The sequence below is a fragment of the Hippocampus guttulatus genome, chromosome 22 (assembly GCF_054856545.1).
Source record: "Hippocampus guttulatus isolate MCC_2025c chromosome 22, RoL_Hgut_1.0, whole genome shotgun sequence".
NCBI classification, from domain to species: domain Eukaryota; kingdom Metazoa; phylum Chordata; class Actinopteri; order Syngnathiformes; family Syngnathidae; genus Hippocampus; species Hippocampus guttulatus.
The window spans coordinates 5,216,483-5,241,544 of NC_141282.1; the positions used below are offsets into that span (position 1 = coordinate 5,216,483).

A 25,062-nucleotide genomic window follows, 5' to 3' on the forward strand; every position below is an offset into this window, starting at 1 on the left:
AGAATGCCCGGTTAACGGTGAGACCTGAACACATTTGTCACCCTAAAAAGCCCCCCCAGCTCCCACACACGTCCCCCACCATGCTGATTGATGAAGGCACAACAGCTGGCAGCGCAATGAAAAGCGAAATGAGGATCTATATTTTCCGGGCGAGATGAGGCCTCCCCATTTCAGATGCTATTTCACCCGAATTGATCACCTTTTTACTAATTTTTTTTTTTCAATGCGATGATATTATCTCGTGAATCCCTCACCCGAAAAGAGCTTTCGGTTTCATGATTGCCATTGGTTCATCTTTAATTCGAATCAACGTAGGATTCTATTAATCTGTTGACCAGCGTGACGTAGTCGTAATTGGCGAGGGGGAGACGTAGCATTCATTGACCCCCCCCCCCCCCCCGCCCCCCCCGCACCGTGATTCACATCTGAGTCACCGCCGCTGCGTTTTGCTGCAGTATCGACGGCAACTGGTTGATCTTGACAGTAATATACACCAGAACAGGAAACTACAGCATATTACTTTGTGGGTTTCTTACAAAAAGAATCTTTTTATTGCATTTATAACACTTGGCACGGTACAAATTCTTGGTGCTTTCACAAGATAAACCTGTAAAGATCAACGCTGACCTTTTTTTTTGTTGTTGTTAAAGAAATGACTTTTTTTTTGTATAAATATGTCCTCTCATCACTGCATTTTCTGTAGCACGGTGTAAAAATCACACAGAATAGCCACCCCCCGTCCCTGTTTTTTTTTTTCCTAAACAACACTACCCTCATTTGTCAAAGTCAAGACAGCTTCTAAAACAACATTTTTTTTTTTAAATAGAAGTTACAAGTTAGAAAATAGTTTCATTTTCTTTTTAATATACGTTTCTCTGTCACCAGCTCATGGTAGTTTTCAACGTGTCCATATATATTTATTTATAAGCATGTACAACAACAACTTGCCAGTCTTTGCGTCTGCTCTGTACAAAATAGTTGTTTCTGTCCTCTTTTTCATTGTGCATTCTATTGCATGATTTAAGTGGTGGTGGAGGGGTGGGGGAATAAGGGGATGTGTCTTGGCGGGCAATAGCTGGGGCCTAAAGGTGGGCTATCTAAATCTGAGTCTCCTGTACTTTCTCCTTGGTGTGAGTTTTAATGACAAAGGGCTCGGTCATTGCCGTGATGGTGCTGGGTAAGGTTCGAGGCAAAGAATTCCCCACGTTGTTTTCTGTCCATTTGGCCCCGTGACCGCTCGGCTTGTAGGTGTTGTATTTTGGCTTCAAGGTGCTGAAGTCCATTTTGTGGGGGCTGTAGTCCACCTTGTGGGGACTGTAGTCCATTTTGGGTCTCTGGGCGTGGGGACTGAATTCCGCATGAAAGGCGCCGAAGTCTGCTTTGTGCGGGCTGAAGTCCGTCTTGAATGCGTTGTAAGGGTCCTTGGGGTTGTAGTTGCCGTCGGGTTTACATTTCTGGACACTGTAGTCCATTTTGGGTTTCGGCTGAGTGCTGTAGCCAGGCTTGTAATCCGGTTTCGGTCTCGGGTGAGTTCCAAAGTCGTGCTTGAACGGGCTATATTCAACCTTGTGTTTATGCTGAGTGTTGTAGTCAGACCTTAATGGGCTGTAATCGTGTTTGGATTTTGGTTGGGTACTGTAATCTCTCTTAAATGGGCTGAAGTCGGTCTTTTGCCTTGGATGAGTGCCGCAGTCTGATTTGAAAGGGCTGTAGTCTGACCTGGCTTTCGGGTGAGTCCCAAAGTCCGGTTTGAATGGGCTGCTTTCTGCTTTGGATTTGTGAGTGGCGTAATCCTGTCTGAAGGGGCTGTAGTCAAGCTTTGGTCTATGGAGGCTAAAATCTGGCGTCGATTTGCGAGCGCTGTAGTCTTGGACGGACTTGTGGCCATGGAAGTCCATGTTGGGCTTGTACGTCGTATATTCTGCTTTCGGTTTGTGAAGGGTGAAATCAGCTTGAGGTATGTATTCGGCCTTGGGTTTGTTGTAGCCGTAGTTCGCCTTGTGACTGAGATATTCCAGTTTGTGGATGCTGTTATGGTCTCTGATTTCGGGGAGCGTCAGAGCTGTCTCTTGTGCTGCAGAAGCCGGCGGCGGAAGGTCCTCCTCGTCGACCTGGATGATCTCCACGGTGCGAGCGGCCGCCACGGTACTCCTCTGCTGGTGGCGCTTTCTCAGTTTGTAGAAGGCAATGAGCATCACAGCAGCCATCAGGGTGACTGCCACAAAGCAGCCAATTATAATCTTGGTGGTTTTCATGACCTCATCCAGACTCGGGCCAGACTTGCCAGGTTTACCGGTTGCCCCTTTGAGTCCGGGCCCCGCCGATGGCTTGGCCGCACCGGGTGGGCTGTCGGTGTTTTGGAGCAACACGGTCGGCGTTGAGATGAACACTGGCTGAAAGACGGAAGGTGAGGCAGTTGTGGCGGTCGTTCCGAGGCCCAGTCCTCCTCCCGCTACGCCAGCCACCGTAGTAGCAGCAGATGTCGTCGTGCTCTTCTTGGGTTTGGGCATCTCTGTGGTTGGGCCCAAGACCTCCACCGTCACAGTGGTGAAGTAGCTCAAGTTGGATGTGTTGAGCTCGGCCGCGCTCACGTTGAGGTAGGCTGAAGCATTGGACTTGCCGGCTGCATTGGATACCATGCAGGTGTACGTGCCGGTGTCAACAGCCAGGACGTTTGAAAAATTCAAGGTGCCGTCGTTCAGTACCGATATCCTCAGATGACTTGAGGCGTGAGTCAGGATGGTACCATTTGGTAGGAGCCAGCGTACTGAAGACATCTGGGCCGTGCGACAGCGAAGCTCAGCGACTCTCCCAGCCGAGATGTTAAAATCCCTCGGCGCGTCTGCAATGAACGGGGCGGAACACTGGGTTGCAGCTCCCTCGCCTCGATCCACCTCCACGAGCTGCCGCCCTCTCATGGTGGCAGGTGAGTTGCAGCGTCCGCAGCAAGTCGAGTTTGTGGGGATGTATTCCCTTAGCCAACGTGCTAACCATACGGCATCACAGCCACAGTTCCAAGGGTTATGGTGAAGATGGAGCTCCACCAGGTACCTGAGCGGGGAAAACAGATCGTGGGGCACAGCGCTCAGGTTATTATGGGCGAGATTAAGCTCCACCAGTGATGGTAAATCATCAAAGGCATTGCGCTCGATCACGCTTATCTGTGAGTTCATCACCCAGAGCTTTTTCAGCAAGTTCAGGCCTTTGAAGGAGCTCGGCTTTATCACGGGGAAATGATTTTCCGAGATCTCCAGCTCCTCCAGGCCCTTCAGGGGACTCATGTTTGGCATCTCCCCCCGGATGTTGCACATGCCCAAGTTGAGGTACTTGAGATTTTGTAGGCCTTCGAAAGCTCCTTCCGAGATGTACTCCAGTTTCCGCAACTCGCCAAGGTCCAGCCGCATCAGGGAGGGCACCCGGTTAAAGGCGTAGGAAGGAATACTCTCAATGGGGTTGTTCCTCAGCCACAGTTCTCTTAGTTTGGACAGGTACTCAAAGGCCCCACTGGGTACCACCGTCAGCCGGTTATCAAACAGCTCGAGAGTGTTGAGGCTGGTAAGTCCATTAAACGCGCCCACCTCAATCTGCCGGATGGCATTTCGCCCCAGCTGGAGCACCTCAAGGTGGTGCAGGTGGCGGAACGAGTCAGCCTGCACCGCCTCAATGGCGTTTTCCATCAGATTGAGGTGTCGCGTGTTGGCCGGTATGCCCGGGGGCACGCGGGTGAGGCCCCGGCGGGTGCACACCACTTTTCCCTGCTGATTACTGCAAGAGCACTGTGGGGGGCAGCCCTGGGGTCCTTGCGAGGCCGCCGCCGCCCCTAAGGCCAGGGAGGCGCTGCTCCATGCTCGTGCCATCAGAAACACTACGCAGAGTAGGGCGGCTTTCCTGGCACAATGCGCAGCTACCCTCCCCAGGAGACTCATGATGTGGCACATTCATAATTCAGCATCATCTGGGGGGCTGGTGGTGGTGTGTGTGGGTTTTGGGGGGTTCGGGAAGATGAGATGGTTTACTGACTTGAGTGTTTTGGGGACCAGAGTCAAAAGCGAGAAGGAGACTGAAGATTGAAAGGCGACATATTGATATTGCAGGGAAACTTTTGTCTATATTTAGTTAACAGCGTATTCCCGTGAAATGTGCTCAGGAGTGAGGGGAGTGGGTCGGGGGTGCTGGCTGAATTGCGACATGTATGCGAAGGACACGGTGGTAAACGAAGCAACCAAAAGCCATCTTACAAAGACAGAAGTGGAGACGCGAGGGTGTCGCAAACCGATGCAAAGAGGGTTCGAAACACTCGTCACCTACCTCAAGTTAACATTACAGGTCCTTGAACTGAGATCTATAGCCTCCCTCACAACGAGCGGTGGCACTCGCTTGAGCCGAACGCGTTTCCCCCGAGCAGCGACAAAAAAAAGCCTTTTAAACAACTGCTCTGCTAAACCAGGATGAGCCCTTTTGGAAATCCATACATCCAATCCGAAAGATTCAAAGGCCCTTTATGATGGATCTTTGTCTCTTGAGTAACAACAACAACAACAAGAAAAAGGCTGTACGTAGGAATCCACTCAGTCTCCCAAAGAAGCAGTGCTCCACCGCTGGCTTCTGGCGGTCAGCTCCGTTTGCCTCGCATGTCCTTGGAATCCGACAGTTGATCCCCCCGATAGACACCGTAACCAGGTTTCCATAGCGCCGGTCGGGTGACACAGTTGTCGAAAAGAGTCAAACGGGGCCAAAAAAAAAAAAAAAAGGGTTGAAAGAGAATTCCACAGTCCCCCTTTTCCAGCGTTCTTTGCTTTGCTTTGCTTTGCTTTGCTTTGCGCTCCGGCAGCGAGATTGACAATGCGGGGGTTAAAAAAAAAAAAAAGCCCCCCCGCCTCCTCCTCTTTATATTCCTGTGCCCACTTTTCAGTGGTCAATCATTTGGTCGGTTGGTCAGTCTGACAGCTCTTCTATCTTTCCATCCCGAATGTGACGACGTGTCCACTTGATTTTTTTTCTTTTTTTCTTCTCTTCCTCCTTCGCGCTTTTCCTGCGCACTCGGCGGGGCTTTTGCAAAGGCTCAGTGCGGTTTCCGACTTTTTCTCTCGGCGTCCCTCGTCCCCTCTCGTCAAGTTGCCGCACACTGCGGCCGTGCGGCAAATTGCCGGCGCACGCGCATCATCCTTGCCAAGCGCACACAGCAGCAGCTGCAGCCTGCCTCCCGCGCACTTCCCAATAATCCGTCAATTTCTTCAGCGCGGGGTGGGGGGGGGGGTATGGGGGATGGAAGTCGGAGAGAAAGCAAGGGGGGGGGGGTGCCCAGAGCAGTGGTGGTGTTGATCGGGGCGGGGGGCTTGAGTTCGGCAGACGGAGGGGTGGTGCGCAGTTTCTCCTTCTGTTCTTTTATCCTTTTGCTTTCCAGTTGTCTTTTTTTCTTGTTCTTTTTCTTCTGAAACCCCCCCGCCCCTCCTCTTGTGGCGCCGATCAGAGCCTCCTCTCCGACGCGGCGTCCGACGGGGGGGAGAGAGCAGCAAGGCAAGCGCAGGGTGCGAGCAGGGCTTACAGGCGTGACGTTAATAGTAGCGTCGATGTGGAAAGGATCCGTTGTAGCAGCTAAAGGGAGAGAATGAGCGAGCTTGGATCTTGCTTTCTCTCTCTCTCTCTCTCTCTCTCTCGCTCTCTGTCTCTCTCTTTCGCGCTCTGTCTCGCTCTGCAGTGTCCTGAGGTAGTTGGGTTAGTTCAAAGCACTCAGACCTTTTTTAGAGATGCACCTCTTGAAAATCCCGTTGTCCCGCTGCACTCTTATTTATTTTAAATGTGCTCTCGTCGCCTGGCCTAAGGGCATGTAAAGGGGGGGGGGGGGTTCCTGTGGTGGCCAGTTGAGAATGCTGTCTCACCCTTCACCATTTTTTTTTCTCCTCTAGTGTAAAACTAAAGGAGCATGAATGGAGTGCTGACGCATTCTGCTCCCGGAGCTTGTGCCGGATGCGGTTAACTACGATATAACCCCCCGCCCCATCAGCCCCCCGCCCCATCATCCCCTCCGCTCACCACCCGAGCTCACTTCACATTCACCTTTCTTTGCTGTCAGAATCACCCTTAAACCTTCACTGTCAAGCCAAATTCCACGCGTTTGCTCGTGGATGAGGTTGAGATGCAAATCTGATCATGACTTGGAAGCGGAGGGAGGAAATAGATCGCGTCCTGTCTTGGATCATCTGCCAATCAGAAGCATCGTAGGTTCAAGCTCTACCTTGGACCAATATTTTAAGGAAGTTTGCCATTTTTATTCCCCGTAATCTGTGAGCAAGGCAGAAGTATTGCATCTCGAAAAAGCAATACTTTAAATAACCAGCATGTTTGTTGAGCGGATATCATTTCATCATTTAATTTGTCATACCTCATAATGGAGCCCGTAAAATTTTCTCATTAAGTGAGACCTTTTTTTTTTTTGAGGCACTCGCAATGCCCACAGGCCCGTCATTTTCTGTCGCTCGGCGCGTTTCCGTCATCGCGCGTCTGTCTGTGCACTTAGAGCCTCCAGAACGAATGGGGCTTCAACCCTCAACAAGAGCAGAACCTTGCAATCCCGTAAAAGGTCACTCTCAGGAAGGCAATCGGCGGGAAACGAGACACGCTTTACCTTCCGCCCCTCGCGGCGCCGAAGCCTAAAACAAATGCACCCTACTGTCCCATCAACTCGATGTCGCCCAATGATTTGTACAAGCCCCATGTCCATTAAACCGGGAAGCTTCGTGGGGTAATTGATGGTAGCTAAACCTTGCTGTGACAGCGCCGCTAGGTGCGTGCGCGTGAGCTAGCGGATAAGCGTGTGAAAGCGCTAGAAAGGAAAGAGAAGCGAGCGCAAGCGCGGCAGGCAGAAAAGGTCATAGCGCCTGCAGCGTTGAGCACTATTCCCACCGGCGCAATGAGCACACTGCCGAGCTTCTGCATTATACACCCACAGACTTTCTCCGTTACTTCACCGCAATTGAATACCAATGGGCTTCAATGGAGCACACGGCAGCCGCATGAGTATACCGAAGAGGAGTTTTCCTCCGTTCGGATCAAGCCCTTCCCTCTAAAACAGGGATTCCCCTCGCAGGACAAGCCAGCGTGAGGCTTCTTTCTCTCATTGATTGTCCAATCTGCAATGGCACGATGCGTGCGACGGCTGGTGAAAAGCTGCTCTGTAGACACGGTGTGCCACCGTTTGGTGAGCAGGTGACCTGGAATGAGTCCATCCAAAGCTTCAGTGACCCGGAACGCCATCTCACAGTAGCTTTTCGTCCCGTCCGCTTCCCCTGTCTCCTCGTATCTCCTCGCTCTGTGGTCTATTGCGTTGTAAAACATTTTTTTTTTTTATCCCTGTCAAACCTTAATGTGGTCAACCTTTAGAGGTGAGAGTGTGCACCCAGAGTTGAGGTGGCGAACCAAGAAAAATCACTTTTCCCCGAGTAAATGGCGTTCACCTGGCGTACCAGCAGGATGTGATCCAGGCCAAATTTTTCGTACTCGGCTAAGCTGTTAGATTTGGAGCTGCGTTCCGGGGCTTTCTATTGCGCTCGGTGTACAGTATGCACGGGTGGACGGCAGCCAGGAAGCGAGGTCACGCAGTGGGGCCCCATATGTTCACCGTAAAACACGCGCTCGCCTTGACGAGACGAGTGTTGTCAGGCCGTACCTCCAGGACCCACCGACTGGTGATGAACCGATGAGCTGTCAGATATGCGGGACCTTCACACCATCATGCCAGCCCCGATGCCCTCCGCCTGCCTTCAGGCTCTCTGGAGCATCCCTAGAACCGGAGGCTGCCGCATGTGGTTTGGGGGTATGGCGCGACCTACTTTGGCGCGGCTTTGTCGACCCGCGGTCTTTCGACGGGAGTGTACGAACTGTGCCCAACGCAACCCGGCAGCCCCCCGGGGCGGGTGCTGGCAGATCTGGGCGTTGGCCATTCACATGTAGGTCAGCGGCCCCCCGTGTCAGTTATTGCATATGTGTCACCAGTTCCGTTTGGATTAAACGGGCCGCGGTGCCGATCCGATGAGTGGAACGTGTGTCGGAATGGTCCGACAAATGGTCATGTCATTGCCGGGGATCAAGGAGTCACGGTGCGAGTCCTTTTCTTCCATCATATCCATCGCAATTAGCGTATTTGGGAATATGCTAACATTTCCAGCACCGTTCTTAGATTTGCAAATCCAAGTAACCGTATCGTTGTGCCATTCGTACAGAGTGTCGAGCGTATAAATGGTGTAATCATCCTGCCTTGAACTTGCCGCCTACAATAATTTTTATTCAGCCGGGAAACTTCGGCACACTATTTTCAGCCCCCATGCCCTCAATCTGGGGACCATTATGAAATTTTTTCACCGACTCGAGTGGCCTTTTAAGTGGCCTCTAATGTCGCAATGCTTGATTGCGCTGGCCGCAGTGATGCAATATTATTTTAAGGCACTTTTTTTCCCCCAGGCCATTGCACTGAAACACACACGTGCAATTCAATGCGGCTGACCTTCAGGCAAAAAAAAAAAAACCTGATTACAGTCCATCCCCATTTTCATCTTCATTTCTAGGAATTAATACTGCGAGAGATTACACACACACACACACACACACACACACACACACACACACACACACAGTAGTCCCAGTTCTAACAGCTTTGCTGTTTGCGATATCATTTTATAAGCACCACGCAAGTTTAATAATGAAGCAGCTTTTCCGGAGATTAATATTGGGCAATAAATACACATTAGCAGCGTCGGCCTGGCCAGGTTGGATAATCTGCGCGTGAGACAGACCTTGAACTCCATCCTGTCAGGTTGCTTTCTGCCCCCCCCCCCATTTTTTTTGGCCATCTATTTTCAGTCCTAAATTAACACATATTTGCAGTTTCTCAAATGAGGGTAAGATCAGGTCACGGCGGTTCAAGGCAAAAAGGATGAGTGTTTCCTTTCGCTCTCATCTCCCCCCGCGTTATTCAATGTTTGAGCTTTAGCGAGCTGCCATTGTCTCCAGACTAATGGGCTTCATTATGTCGAGCTGTGTTCCTAGCAGCTGCCAGAGTCGGGATTAGCCGTAGCGCTGTGTTAGCTGAAAGCGGAAGAAAAGGCACTGCTTTGGGAGCAGTCCTTAAAACCCAGTCGGCGTGGGTAAGACGACACCAAGTGCTCTGTTTTTGAGTCCCCCCCCCCCCCCCCCCACCTCTCAAAAATGTATTTTTTCTCACTCTTGTCGTAGCCGCATTGGAATTCATTGTGTGCGTTTATCACGATGTTGCTTTTGCCCACTGACAGGCCGTAGAAAATGGATGTCTCTGTTGCCGGGCAATATGCAGGTAAAACACACTAAGTCATGGCAGCGGGAGGTTCTAAATCGTTGGAGTTGGCAGATAAGCTGCCATCTTTGCAGAGATCTCCCCCCTTAACCCCCACCCCCCCGCCTGCTTACTCTCCTCTTCTTCTGCATCCTGACAGAGTTGCTACTTTTGATTTCGGGCAACAAAGGATAGACACACAAAAAAAAAAAGTCATTTTTTTTCTTGAAGTCATCATGTGGGCCGACGAGTTTCGTTGAATGTCGTATGAGGCACAAACAGTGATTCGGCGCGCACAGCCTTGATAGATGAGTCCTGGCACTGTAAGTAGTCTTACAACGGAATATCTGCAGGTAATCAGATCAGACGTTTAAAGCTCTTAAAAGGAAACTGCGATCCTGCCAAGATATTCTTCTTCAAACATCTCCGCTAACTCCGTCGCGTGACATTTCAATCGAAACCTTACAGTGATCCCGCTGACCTCCAAACATCCTTTTTCGACGCTTATCAAAAGTCATCACCTTTGCGGCGGGCGTTGCGACCCAAAGCGCTAATCCTAAAATCTCGGTCGCACTTTGTGTCGCGTGGGATTAGTCCGACCGAAGGTGTTTGATTGATGGGGTTAAAGTCGGGGGCAGCTGGGCACGAACTGACCAAAGGGCCTCCCGTCCGTCCTTGTTGGCATTCTTACAATCTGCTCATTCGATTAAAGTATAATAAAAGGTAACGTACACACTGGTCACCTTCAATTTAACTCGTGACCCGTGATTCGTCGTCAGGTGTGAGGATTTACTATCCGCCTACGTGTGCATAAAAGTACGTAGTTGACTCACGGGGGAGGCAGTTAAGGGCGTGTCCGCTTTGACTGACGGGCGGACCCTAAATCACCTGCGCCTTCCTCCAAGGACAGAACAGGCCGTAACTCCTTAAATGCTTTTATTCCGGTCCCTGTTATGGGGCGGGGGCTGTCTCGTCAACCGCTTGGCGCGGGCTTGACAGCGAGAAACGGCGAATGAATAGTAGTGCGGGCGCTTCATACACCTTTAAAAACCTTTTACAAGCCTTTAACTCAGAGGCCAACGTGCTTGAGTGTGTTTTCTGGAGCGGTGCAATCAGGGGGTATCCCCTCCGGAGGTAGGCTGGTGGCAGGGGTCCCGACGCTCGCGCCGGGCTGTGGGGGCGGTGGCGGGGGGGGAGGAAAAAGCAGCAAGGCAGCATTTTCTAAATTAAAGTCAATATTACTGCCGCGGCGTTCCATCCGAGGCGGGCCTCCTCCCACGCCGTCGCTAAGGAGAGCGCCGGCGTCTAATGTCAATTGACTTCTCCCGTGCAGCGGGGCAGCATGTTGGTGTGGATGAATACACGCGGATCGAGTGGAGGGAGGTCGGTTAGTGTTGCACAAAAGCCAGAACCGGGGCGACGGTTCCAAGCAGTGTGTGGTTTTTCCACTTATCTATAAGATTACCTTTTTTTTTCTCCACTTAGTGCACTTTGACAAAGATTTTCGAATGATTTGGGAGTATTTCTGGGCTGCTGAGTCCCCCCCCCCCCCCAAAAAAAAAAAACGCCATCTGTTTCATTGATGTGGCTCTTGTGTTTGATTGATACTTCATTTGGAGATATCAAAAAGAAAATGCGTGTCGCTTATTCTCGGACTAGTTTTGACGATGAAATAAAAGCACACGGTGTAGACTCCTATAGGGATAATAAGGAATCAGTCTATAATACGCTGGGATGATTTTTGATTATTTTATGTGGGTGTGTGGGGCTCACTCACTCTTCCCCACAAGGTCGGAGCATGACCAGATGTCTGACACTTGAGATTTATTGGCAGAAATGCAAAGATGAAGATAGTCTGGGGGGGAAAAAAAGGTCGCATTTTTCCTTAAAAATGCTGATCTTCATGGCACACAAGTTGACCCCCCCCCCCCACCCCCACCCCCACCCAGTTTGATTCCTGTCAAAATGACGACTCATGCACCAGGAATCATGTTGGGACAATTGCTTTTTCTTTTTTCTTTTTGGTCAAATTGATGTCAGGGAAAAGTCTGCATTCAACCCTGCTTGAAATCTATTCCAACTTTGACAACACATTAAAAGGAGCCATCGAGCGTAAAAGTGTCTTGCGCCTTACCTGGAGCTTTTTTTTTCTCTCTCTCTCTCTCCACTGATATACGTCACCTTTCTCCGAGTTAATGGACTCGAGCAACAAGGCTCGGCGTCGTGGTATTTAGCGGGAACACTGCGGTTATTTGAGGTGGCCGGCAATCCACTTGTCACGTCTGCTAGTTTTAGCGCCTCTGCAACTTTTTAATATCCAAAAGGTAAACAGCCACACATGATGGATGACCTGTCTGTCGAGTTTTGTCTACGTTATTGCTTTTTTTTTTTTTTTTGGGCGGGGGGTGAGGTGGTGCAGTTTGGGTTGCGATTGGAAAAAGTAATTTTTCTTTCCAACGAGTGAAACTGCGCAGATGTGCGTTTTCATGTCTTCTGGTCTCCGGATGACTTGGCAGTCACCGTTTTTGCGCACCGAGATGCACTTTTGTTGCCTGCCCGTCGTCTCGTTTTTTTTTTTGGTCAAAAACAAAACGCCCGTTGCTGCTCAAACAGTCGCCCGGGTTTTGTTTGGACGAAGCCGCAGTTGAGCATCTAGCGGGCGAGGGGGGAAAAAAAAGGTGGCGCGCGGCGTACACGTCACCAGGGGGGGGTATCTGCTATTGCCCGTGGCCACGTTGGGGGGTAATTGAATCCGTCGCCTGTTTTCAAGGGCGTTCTCGCCATCCTGTTGTTCCATACAATAGCCTTATCTTATTGGAGGACGGCGCGAGAAGCACGTCTTCCAAATGAATCGAGCGTAATCAGCGATGCACTCGGATACAGATCATTTAATTATGTCTACCTTTTTGAGTGCAGGTGCTCTGCAATCTTCGATGTTTTGTTTATCTGGCTATTATCCACCCGTATCTTGATTCGGTGCCCAGAATGACAAAATTAAAATGAAAAAAAACCACCCAAATAGGCTTGTTAAAATCCCCCCCGCCCCCCCCCCCCCCCCCGTGACGTAGCCCAATGCCAGATGATATCGTCGTGTCTACTTAAATTCATTCAAAAGTGGTGTCAAGAGTCCAATCCGTCATGTACGTTACAACCGAGCTATTGGCTCTCATTTGCTGCCTTTTTGGTTCGCCCTTCTTTTGTCTTTTGCCCCCGTCGCCTTCTGCTCAGCGTTAATTCTTCGAGCCCCCCCCCCCCCAAGTTAGCAATGATTAGCGGCGTCTGGATTACGGCGGGCATGCCGGGCGCCAAAGATTGAGGGCAAATGAGGACAAAACCCATTTTTTACCAACAGACGTGAACCCAATTGATCTTTTTTACGATGGTTTGTGATGGTTTTGACGCTCACAAACTATCCCCCCTGTAACAGACTGCTAATAAAAATGCCGATGTCGAAGCCGTTCTGAACGCCCGCAACGACGCTCGGCTTTGACGGCGCTCCCCGTTTTGATGGGTGAAATTCATTGGAAAAGACCCCGTTTTCGGCCCGCGCCCAATTTAATTTGGGCTCTTTACAATCTGATGCCGCACCGAATCGTATCAAGTCTTGGGGGGGCGAGAGAAAAGGCGACTGGTGGTGAAATTATATTTGCCACCCAATTGTAATTTGTCGTCTAGCAACAGGCTAACTCTATTTACTCGCTGGCTGCTAAGTAGAAATGACACAATAACATCTGCCCCCAGACACACACACACAGACGACTGCAGTCGGATGGATCATTTTCATCTTGGCCCGGCCACCTGTTGTTGATTTAAGTCGACTCGTTTATTTCATGGCGTCGTGGTTCATGTTGCACAATCACCCACTCGCCGCTGTAACCGTATCGGTCTTTCAAGTTGCGGCTCTCGAATGCGCTTGTCTTTTGTTTCAGCACTTTTCAAACATTGCGGTATCGCGATACGGTTTGAAAAGCATATCGCGATACCGTGGAGTATGATTCTGCTTCCCGGCGATTTGTACTGCGCGGAGCATCACCTCACCTCGGACACTTTCTCCCCCCCCCCCCCCTCTCCTCGCAACTTGGAACGGTGCAGCCCAAGCGAATCTCTCTCCGCTTTTGACAAGCGCACATAAATTGACAAAAATGCCTCTCGGTCTCTGCTCTCTCGCACGACCGTCTGCCTCATTCTCTCAATCTGTCAGCTCAGACAGTCCGGGAGGACAGAAATGGCTCTTTGAGTGACACGGACTGGCGTTGCCATTTGCCGCATCAACTGGTGAAAGGCGGAGAAAGAAAAAAGGCGGAGACGAATGATTAGGGCCTTGCCGTGACTGTCCCGCCCCCGCCCACCCCTATTTTCCCTTCACTGTGGTCACTGAATAACCAGCAAATTTATGGACATTTTTCCAGACCGGTCGCTTGTCGTCCCATTGAACTGGGTTTAATACGCCGCCACGTCGGATCGGACTATCTCAGGCGCACTTTTTTTTTTTTTTTGTCACGGTGGCAACCGAGGCATGAATATTTAAAATTCCATTATGAAATCTTAATTTGATTCGCAGAGCGGCGGCAAGTGGAGCGTGAGCGCAAAAACTGGAGGTCTTGTCGTTGATATGAATACTTTAACCCCCCGGAGGTTTGACATAGCGGGGAAAGGTAAACACGTTTGGTCTTCAATGTCAACTCTGACCCCCACAAAAAAAAAAAATGGGCTTGGCGTTACCTCCAAAGTTCCTGATGAACATCAAGGGAAACACAAAACGACCCCCCCCCCCCCCCAAAAAAAGTCCCAAACCATGTTCACAATATCGCTTCAGTCTCAGTCGAGTAGTCTTAAAGCACCCGCAGTCCGGTTTCCATTTGTGTTCCCTCAACCCGAACCCACCCAGTTAGGAGTTATTTGATATTAGTCTTACAAATGGTGCTCAATATTCATCGACCGCCACGCTATGTTGCCACACTTCGGGGGGGGAGAGATGGGAAATAAAGCGGAATTGTCGTTATTGCTGTTATTGATTTTAATATCCAGGCTGTTCAGGCCCTGAGCAGTCGCTTCAGCTCATTCATTTCATTTCATCCAGCAAAGGATCCATAAAGTCATTTTCGAAGAAAATTAGCATGATTTGTTTGCTGACAAATGTTCCCCCCCCCCCTTTTTTTTTTAAACCTTATGGGAATTTATTATTATTATTTTTTGGGTTGTTTCCATTGTAGCCTAACTTTTTGTTACCGTTAAGATGTATTCATCGCGGTGGAGAAACGGCCACATTCAGCCATCGGAAATAGGGATTCCGGTAATGAACTGCCCCCTCCCCAAAAAAAAAAAAAAAATTATTCTATATACTGTATATATATATTGATTGACAGGCAGCGTCAAGATAGGGTCTTTTTCCATTTCTGGCTGGTTGGGTAACCTCTCCAGATTGTGAGGCATAAAGAACGGAGTGATCGCTCAGGTTTTGGAACATCAAATCCATTTAAATCCACCCGACTTATCCGAGCCGCCCCTCTCCAACTTTTCCTCATTCCCCCGACTTGTCAGAGTGCGACGCATCCATTAAACATTGACGAAAGGGGGGGGGGTACTCATTAATGGGCTGCAGACGGGTCTAATGGCGGGCATGGCATCGCGCTTGTTTGCCTGATGGTTAATGTGGCCCGGCCCGTTTGACTTTGGTCCCCGCCGCCGAGGAGACGGCGTTGTGGCCCTCTGACAGTGACGCATGGCACCCCAACACGATTCGATTGATCACCTCGGGCAAGGGGTGGGGGTTGAGGGGGTCTCCATCCACCTGCACAATGCGCATGTTGGTGTACCTCAGGTCTTTGATCACTTCAAGCGGTGAAAGAAACACTCGATCGTCTTTTGTCTTCGTGGAGAGTCAACTCTGACATTTGCCACTTGAACGTATTTCGAAAATCACAGGCGGCAGCATGAAAGACACAATTTCAAAAGGTGCTCGTACGTCCACTTATCCATACTCACCCTTCTTGATTTACAAGGCACTTGTTTCCGTTGATGCCTTTGCGCAATATGTCTCTGAACAGCCCCTATTTTACCATTGATGTTGTTGTTGTTTTTTTTTGGGCTTTTATTACAAGCACCATTAACATGACTGGACATCCACTTTCCGTCAATGCCATTGATTAAGCGATCAATGCCGGCTCGTTTGATTCATTCACTTGTAGCTCACCGGTAATATGTATTTGCAGACCTCTGGTTGTACCGACTCACCTTTTCAGGTCAGAGTTTGAACACCGCACGTGCATCCGTCGTCTCGGGCAGTTTGATTTTGTTTGCAGTTGAGCATTGATTAATTATCTCCTCCCAGCAAGCGACACCTTTACAAGATATTGATTTGGGTTGAAATCTGATTAAGGCCGCGTGCTGCTGCAGGACGATGAATGTCTCATTTAACGGAAGCCAATGCTGTATGTCTGTTTATCAGGAAAAAAAATATTTTTTCCACACCGATTAATTTGTTTTGGAAGATGATGACGGGTATCCTAAGTCCGTAATGTGTGTGGAGTCGTGGTATCTTGAGATAAAAATTTAATTTGCTCACAACTCAAAACACTCTCATCTCAAATCTTCTTTCTCCACTGAAATGAATGTAGCTGTCGTTAATCGGTTCTGGGCTCCCTGGAAATAGAACGGACATTTGTCGTGTTTTTTTTTTTTTTTTTTAAATCAGGAAAATAGCACTCCGTGATATTGTACTAGAAAATATACGCACTTGATTGTTGAAAAAAAATGTGTCAGTCGGGTCAGTCATATCTGAAGGCGCAGCTGCACTTTTCTTTGTTGGTGAGCAACGATACCAATTTTCTGAAATGCAATCTCACTGCATGCTTTCAATTTGTTTTAGTGCAACTTTGGGCTCTGACGAGGTGTCACCCGCTGCCGTTTTTATTTATTTATTTATTCATTCACTTCTTTTATTTTCATTCACTTCCAAAGAGTTAAGTGAATTAAATCAGACGCGGTTTTAAACAATGACCTTGGGGGTCCCCTGTTGTGCCTGGGAATGACTACGAGATTGTGCACAGACGCTTCTAACTTTGTGTGTTTTCTTTTTTTCCCCTCCCCGTCTCCTCATTTTCATCCGTCGTGTCGACACAATCCCAGCATTTATGAGATTACCGAAGCCCATTTGCGTTCCGACGGGAGCCATCTTGGCTCGATGGCGGGGCCTCTACTGGGAGCCATCTGGGCTCCAGTCAAAGCAGTTTCTAGGCCGCCTCGCACCTTCCTCGCCCTTTTATATTTCTACGGCTATTAAAAGGCAAGATGAACTCAAAAGAAACCTTTTTTTTTTTGTGTAAAATGTCTGATTGATGTCACTTATGCGAGGCTACATGGCTGAAGGTAATAAAATAAGGCTACCAGTCATTTTCTCTGGGTATTCCACCCCCCCCCCCCTCCATCCTTCAGCCGTTTGTTGGTAACCTTTTCTTGCCTTCGACTGCTTCCCCCGTTTGACATTCAATGGTGCTCTGTGGACGAGTTCTGTCCTAATGGCCTAGTTATGTAACTGCCACAGCACCCAGAGTGCTAAAGAGTCTCTCGCGGAGGGCGAGCATGGACATATTCATAGATAGATAAGATTTGAGTACGCTTTCAATTCTTGGATGTCTGAGTTGGTCCAACCTGGATCGGAGATTCTGAATGAAATGGTCAAGTTTGACGCCTCAAGATTATGCCTGCGATAAATAAAATCCTTTTTCGACTTGACCGTCGGACGAGACCGAGCAGTTTACAAACGTAATTGTTGGCAGATTTCCCCCGTGGCCACGCCATTAACCGCCGGCCCTCCTAATCGCAGGATTCGGCCTCCTATCTTGCCGCCGCACCTGCCCTCTCGCTTTCTCGCTGACTGAGGACATTTTATATATCTATATTTATTTTTTATTTTTGGTGCTGTTTGCATCCATTTTCCCATGAGTGCTCGAAAACAAATTAATAGATAATTAGTCTGAATCGGCACAAATTTTGCCATGAGTTGCAAGTGGCTAATTGCGGAGGAATTACGTTACATAAAATAAACATCTGCCACGATAATTCAATGCTGCCCACCGGCTACGGGTTGACCCGCAAATAAAAAGCAGATGTTTCAGACAAAGGGTTCGTTTTGCTGATGACAAAGCACGGCGAGAAAAAAATCCATCTTGACTCAATGGCAAGCACCGGCGAAGAACAACTGCCAACTCCTCCGAGATAGCATCTGTACCTCATTCCTTGTCATGACAGTTAAACCTAATCCTCGCTACAGATCGCTAACAATGTCTATCCCCCCCTGTCGGCTTCCAGGTGGAGGTGGAAGTGGAGAGCATGGACAAAGCCGGCAACTTCATCGGCTGGCTGCACATCGAAGGCGTCAACCTCTCGGTGGCGCTGGTGGAGAACGCCCTGTCCAAGGTCCACTTCACGGCCGAGCGAAGCAACTACTACAAAACGCTGGTGTCGGCCGAGGAGGGGTGCCGGCAGAGGAAGGAGAAGGTGGGTGTGCCGTTTTACTTCAAACACGAGTGCCATTAAAGGAAGGCGCCGTTAATTTTACGCGTGTGGGTTGATTGGTAGTAATGAATTAGTTGAGCTTGGAAAAACGCACAGGAGCTGAAAAGTACACTTTTGTGTTGATAGTTCACTTTTATGGCCACATTTTCAACACGGTGGTACGTCCTTGTCGGGTCCAATGAGACGTAATATGTGCACACTCACTGCTGGACAATAGACGCGAATTGAGCACCGAGCAAGACGCAAAGAAAAACACGTCACGCCAGTGACATTAAACACCAACGCTGTGTCGAGGATTTTTAATGAGCCAGGCGGGATTCCGGTGCGGTAACTGGAAGCCGCGACCAAAGTGTGCAGTTTAACAGCCAAGACTGATTTCTGAAAGACGCATCCGAGTCGCGACACGCTTCTACAGAAACAGTGTCGCTCCTCAGTGTCACTGTCAGCGTCTTTGTTTTGCCTTATGTCCTTGTGTCACGCTAATATTTTGAATGCAACCTTCAGACACACCGTTCGTCCTTGTTTTTTGTCCCTAAAATTGGATAATATATCTCCAGAACAAGCATCATGTTTGACGTCAGACTTGACAACGGAATGTTAATCATTTGTTTTGCAGTCGCGGCCTTTGTTTTCCTCTTTGTATCGATGCCATTTTGGTTGGTTCAAAAATGTTGATATTTCTCTTAGCAATGGCAAGTTTGTCCTAATTAATAAGAACCTGGTCACAGTCTCCTCTGGACTTCCATTTGGCTTTCTCCCAGTTGAACTTTTGCTCAGTCGCCTCCAAATGGAGGAGAAAAAAAAAAGGAAGCGCATTCCTGCCAGATACAGCCGATGCCACCTTTAATCTCGCCGCCGCGGGAAGACTCGCCGGCGACACCTCCGATGACAACACCCGAGCGCCCTCTGCCTCGTCCAAGTTGAGCCGGATTGACTTTCACCGCCAGCTTTGTGACTTGAGCTAACCTGAGAGCGGCGAGCCAGACAGACGGTGATCTTGTTTGATGTCGCACAGCTCGGGCCTGGCCTGAGTTTGTTTGTTTTGTGCGCGGCGGTGGGTTGTGCGTTGTGTTAGTGCATAGTTTGCAACTTGCGGGCAGCTGAGATGGGACTCTGTGTGCTCTAATTAACCCGTGGAGACCTCCAAGAGTGGGGGGTGGGGGAGGAAAGCTGATATATTTGCTTTTTCCACCCCCCTGCCCCTTGTTTGAAGTCACGGCTGGTCTTTGTCTTGAGTGTAGCAAGCTCGCATGGCTTCCTGTCTCCCTTCCGCTTATCGCTTTGGCTCTTCAGTTGCGAGTTGCGTCTCTCCGGCGGTGGTAACAGAGGACATGCTGTGTCAGGCTTCCCCCTATGAGAAAACTAGGTTGTCGTAATGAAACGTGGAGGCAGATGCATGAGTGAAAACTGGGTCCAGCGGGGGAATTAGCACGACACCGACGAGGGGGGTCGGGGTGAGACTCGCTGCAGGTGCATCCGGAACCCAAAACTGCTTAGTTTGGTTGAGTCAATGAGATTTTACTCCAATGAGACCAGCGGGACAAAGTGATTGTGCTTCAAATGAAGCCTTCCAAAGAGGAGACCTCAGCATATTTGAATTTGTCGAGTGTCAGCTCAAAATTGACTTGGGATAGTCGGCCCTACAAAGCCAGAGCACAGCGAGCGCTTTGCCACCAACGCAAGATTGAAGTCGAGTGCCGCCGCCTTTGTTTGTGGTCAGGACCTCATAATAGAATTGATTAAGCCGTGGCAATGCGGTATCTGTTTATACATATTTTCAACACCTTAAATTGGTTAGTAACGTGAACTTATTTTTACTCTCGCCGACACGCCCCCCTTTTTTTTTTCTTTTCTAATGACAAGTTTAACCTCCGCTCTCCCATGTCGTAAAGCTACTTGATACGGTTTTGTTGCGTCAATATTGCAGCGTCTGTTGTCTTCAAAGCAAAGCAATCTATTAAAAGCAAAGCAGCCAGAGGAAGGAAACGGGCTGGTAATTGGAGTGTCCTAATTATGAGTAGGTGAATCAACAAAAGGGGGGGGGGGCTCCCCCCCCCCCCCCCCCCCCCCCCACTCAATAATAACCTGAATGCGCTTTCTGTTGAGCAAGGGCTTTTTCCTGCTGTAATTACCCAAACTTGAAGGAGATTAACCCCACTCCATCGGGCCGACAGAGGACTTGGAAGAGCGCGGAGAGCCGAAGAGGAGAAAGAAAAGGGAGGAGATGACGAGCCCGCGTCGAAGATGTTTCTCGTTAACGGGACGCTCGTCTTTTCATCACGATGCCTCCCAACCCCCTCGTCTTCCTCTCTGAGCTCCACGCTGGTTCTTTTCATCTCTTCAATGTTCTCTCATCCTTATGCCGACTTTTTGGCTGACACGCCGGGACGTGAAAGACGTCATTTAAGGCTTCAAAATCGAACTCCAACCTCAAGTTTCTGGCCTCCGTACGGTCCGGAGTCCTGCCCGGCCTTACTCAACATCGAGGACGCAAAACTCGCTTCCTAAATTGTCACACTGCCAAAAGCGATAGCGGCCATCACATCACACACCTGCTTTAGCCGGAATCCAGATAATTGGGCCTTTGGCTGGACCTAATAGGCTTGCGCATCCCTTTTGTTTTCGGTTTAGCCCCACCGCATTACAGTAACCCTCGCTCAACGGGGTTGTGCTTCGCTTGGTCTTTTACCTGGACTCATTCGACAATGATTCGCTTTGTGTTCGTGCCATGCTGAAGATAAACCGTCCATGGAGAATCTCATACAAGTCGCCTTGTTTGGTTTCCGCGGATGACAGTCTCTTTTCTATTAATACCACGCACGCTGCTTCTTTACGCCCCGGAGCCACAGAAATGCTTTCAGGGTAGCAATCTTTTTCCTCTGTCCCGCTCGACTATTTTTTTTTTTACAGTGAAAGGAATAATAACGCTCTGGCATTCTCCAGTTAGTCACGCACAAATGAAGGGGATTTTCATCGGAGTTGCTGTAGCTATGTTCTTGGTAGGCCCACGGAGATGAGATCATTAGGGCCGAGGCATGCAGTGAAATTGTGGAAATGTTTGAAAATTCAGCACCCGGAGCTCGGTTAACCTCGCAACATCAAATTTGGCAGGTGTGTTTATGATGGGGGGGGGGGGGGGTATGTAGGAGGAGTTTTAAAGAGCTATGCTATCAAACACGCCCAAGTCGTCCTTAACGCTTGGAATGGTAACACAGTCGCTCCGTGAACGTTTGACCTCACACGATGGCGGTTTCAGGCAGGCAGCGGTTTGGGGCTTTTTGCGGGGGCCGAGCACAAGGACGGCGGGATCGCGGCAAGGGGACGTCGTTGCCCGCAGGGGTGGTCACGATGAGCGGGGTGACCCCGTGTTAGACCTTGCCGGAAAAAGACGCGGCGAGACTCTGAAAATGGCGGCGTGCGGTCGGCATTGTGGCTTTGCATGTTGGCAGTGTGCTTATTGACTGCGCCGCAATGTCTTTTTTTGTGTGTGCGTGTGTCTTGACAAAATGAGCCACTGACCACACAAAAAGCAAAAAGCTGATGGCGGCTTTTTCATATGGATTACATAATCTGAATTTCAGTGCGCACACACCACTCGAGCTGTCTCTTTCCTGCTTACTCAAAGCTACTCGGAGCATGTGCGGATGCTCTCTTGGGGGTGGGTGGGGGGGGGCACTCCCGTGTAGACGGCACGCCGGACCCCCGGCGCCTCGGGCGTTGACAGGAAGACAGAGAAGCAGATCAGCGGGACGCAGTGATGTGTGTGTACCCTCGCCGCCGCTTCTTCCCCTACATATTTCTCCTTTTTCTCCCTCACGTCAGCAAGTCTGTTGGCTCTCCGTCGTTAGCCTGCCTCTCGCCGTGGCGTGCTCACGTGTCAATCACCTGCCACGCGCCGTCCGGGAGCGGTCGCCGTGATCAAGGGGGGAATATAACCTGCAGGGAGGCGCGTGGGGGGGGGGGGGGCTGAGGCAGCAGCTTCTCAATTATGCATGCGCACAAGTTGCAGAATTTGCACGCCGACTCGGACCGTGTCATCTGCTGAGCGCACCCAGCCACAAAGAGAAGCGTTCCCGGGGACACGCGGCAGGCGCCTTGTTTCCCCAACACTCCATATGCTCCTTCGGATCCTCGTGATCTCAACTGTCTTTCTTTGCATCAGATGCATCACGGCTGCGTCCTTGGCCTCTTGCGACGGCTTCTTGGCGGAGGTCCTCAGAGGCAGATTTGCGGCCGCCGATGCTTCATTAGTGCGGAAATGCCTCAGGCCCTTATCACCCCCCCCCCCCCCCCACACCCCTTCACTGGGGAGGCAGATGAATGACTGAGGTGAAAACGGGCGCTAAAGAGTACGATGCGTTCCGGCTGAGAAACGCACGTTGTTGTTTGTTGTCGTCTTTAATCGTTTCTTGTTTCAACGCGGCGGAGAAAGAGAGCGATTTGAGTAGCAGGTTTGTTCTCCAGGCAAGTTGGACATTTACAGACGTTGAGGTTTTTTTTTTTTTTGTGTGTGTGCCTGCTAGCAGTTATTGTTAAAGCTGTTTTCCCTGTGTGCAAGTGGCGGGGGGCACACACGCTCCTTTGCCTTTCTCATCCCAATAGAATGTTCAGTTTCTGGAGGGCACGGCTTTTAAAATGCTCCCAAGGCTGGTGATCATCCTCAAACCTCGACCTTTTTATTGAGCTCATTAGTCGTGGACCTTGTTGGAATGCAAAGTGGCTCATCGTCCACTTCCCAGGTAGGTTCTTCGGGGCAGCGGAGGCACGCTCGCACCGCATGACTTGTCTTTATTACCTCCCAGCAGTCGATCGTCCCCATTCTCCCACAATGCACCTCTTTTTTCTCTCTCCCTCTCTCTCTGCCTTTTCTTCTCTTCCACGGTAATCGTTTCCGCCGTGACTCCACACCATCTTGCCTCCAGTCTGACTCCCAAATTTCCCGTTTCACTCTCCCGCCCTCCTATTTATCATGCTCGCCATCCACCTCAGATGCTCCTCCTATGCGAGGTGAATGCAAAGTGCGTGGATTCATTAAGGGGCCCTCTTGAAATTGCTCCGTCTCCCCACCATTGAACTTGCATTGAGCCTTGAACCCCATCAATTGGCCTGCTGCCTCGTGGAGCTGTTTAAAGTGTCGTCCCCAAAACCGGCTTCGCTTGGCGACATTTGGGAGGGGTGTCAAATCAGTTGGCAACCAATCATTAGAAACACTGCAAAGTTTTAATAATCCACGGATAAAAAAAGGCTTCCTTCTGACCATGTCGCTGGGGTTTTAGCAAGTTTGACGGCCCAGCATAAACGATGAAATGGTTGCGCGACTCCGGAAGTTGACTTCTCTTGGCGTACTTTTTTTTTTTTTTTTTTAACCGTCTAGTTGCTCAAGTGAATTAAACCCTAATCAAAAGACGCCCACAGAGTATTAATCAGCTTGATTTTTTTTTAAACCGCTTTAACGCTTGCGCCCACGAAACCAAAACCACACGGATCATCATGCGGCGACCTCGTTAAATGCATCATGTAAAATGCATGAGTACTGTACTTGTTTGAGCGCTTGTCAACCTTACAGAGCAATAAGGGAGGGGAGGCGGGGGGGGGGGGGATCGATAGGAAACCTGAAAGGCGACCGCCTAATGTGTCAACGTCGTCGCGAAACTTCAAGCAACAGTTCCCAGAGAAGATTTATGTTGGAGGGACTTTCTTTTCCTCACTCAAATGTCCTTTCATATTTAGGTCAGTCTTCTTTTACTTTGTTCGGGCTCTTGGGCTGGATGGACTGCTAAAAAACAGTCTCTCCAGAAAGAGAACACTTTGTTGTGTTGTGTGTGTGTGTGTGTGTGTGTGTGTGTGTGTGTGTGTGTGTGTGTGTGTGTGTGTGTGTGTGTGTGTCTTTTGGTGCATTTTACAGAGTCTCTTCTTCTCGCCCTCACTCGTGCCTTGGGAAGCGACCGTTACATAAACTGACCCTCATCATCTCTGCAATTTCAAAAATCCTGCTGTTTTGTTTTTTTCTCCCAGTCTTCCATGTTCTTGTTTTTCCCTGTTTCGGGCACTTTTTTAAATTTAAAACCACCACTCATCGTGACCATTTCTCAAATGAAACATGCTGGCATTAAAAAAAAAAGCTCAGAAATGTCAATTTTCTCTCACTGAAGTCTTTGTTCCCCTTTTCAGTTGGCATCCGAGTTGTGTGACCCCCCAACAGCATTCTGGCTTTTTTTTTTTTTTTTATAAAGTTAATTGGTTGGCTGAGTGGCCGTGCTAAAACTTTGCAATTCTCACCCAGACAAGATCGCTCCAGATAAAGGGAAGCAATTCTGGTTTCGGAACATCTGATGTGCAGTATCAATTCCACCCCCGGCGTCATGACCCCATCCACTTTCCTCGCCGCCGCCATATCAGCATTAACCTCAAGGCCTCTGTCCCGCATCCCAGCCGTCCCGCTAATCCCACCCTCATCTTCTCCCTTCCCTTGTTTTTGCCTCCCGTTTTTTTCCACGAAAGGTGTGATCAGAAATAAAAATGATCAAGAGTCCTCATTGTGAAAAGGGGAAAAAAATTCAAACGAAGAGCGAGCGTGTGAGTCAGATAACGGCACCCTGGAAAAGGGGGTTGTCATGGCAACACCACAGCAACCTGGAAACAAGAGTGCCCTGTTAATTAAGAAGTTGATTTATGGCCCTTAAATTGCATACTTACACATCTTGGTGTGTCGAGCTAGTCCTCTTTTCTTAATCACTCAAATCCGAGAGGGAGCTCGCAGCTCGTGGATCGTACTTGTCCGGCTGGGCATGTTTGCTTCAGGACCAAATCGCATTCCGCTTGGCATCTGTTTGTTAAGGGCAGACATGGTGAGACAAAAAAGACGTCATCTGGTGGCTCACCGGAAGAATCAAGCTGAGCAAACGGGAGTGGGAATCGAGAACAAATTCTCCCCCTTTTTTTTTCCGCGCGCGTGCAGAAATAGCAAAGCAAGAAAATTGAAGCGCAGCATGCCATCCAAATGTAAAACAAGATGATCCTTTATATCAATTAAATTTCAATGCGCGAATTCAGAAATCGATAGAACTCGCGTGAGCTGTCCGATATCGCGGGACGGAAACGCCTGAAAAAACCCCCCATCCTGAACAAGTAACATTTTCAGTCTGGAATCCTGAGGGACGTTGCTGCTATATTAGTAGCGGATGACCGATAACCCGAAGAAAGACACTTTTCCAAAAATCCCCAAACGAAACCTTAAAAAG

The 25,062-nt window shown here is 49.5% G+C and overlaps 2 protein-coding genes across 2 annotated transcripts in view; one reads left to right on the forward strand and one right to left on the reverse strand.

The window, feature by feature from the left end:
- Positions 1–25,062, forward strand: part of snd1 (staphylococcal nuclease and tudor domain containing 1) — an 83,742-nt gene that overhangs the window by 36,566 nt on the left and 22,114 nt on the right. The window contains exon 17 of the mRNA XM_086103445.1: positions 17,615–17,803. Coding sequence (XP_085959571.1) covers positions 17,615–17,803 — 189 coding nt within the window. The remainder of the gene's footprint in view (positions 1–17,614; positions 17,804–25,062) is intronic.
- Positions 521–5,583, reverse strand: lrrc4.1 (leucine rich repeat containing 4.1). The gene has a single exon (XM_086103444.1). It carries the CDS (start codon positions 3,936–3,938, stop codon positions 1,098–1,100), a length of 2,841 nt encoding a protein of 946 aa, XP_085959570.1. The 5' UTR covers positions 3,939–5,583; the 3' UTR covers positions 521–1,097.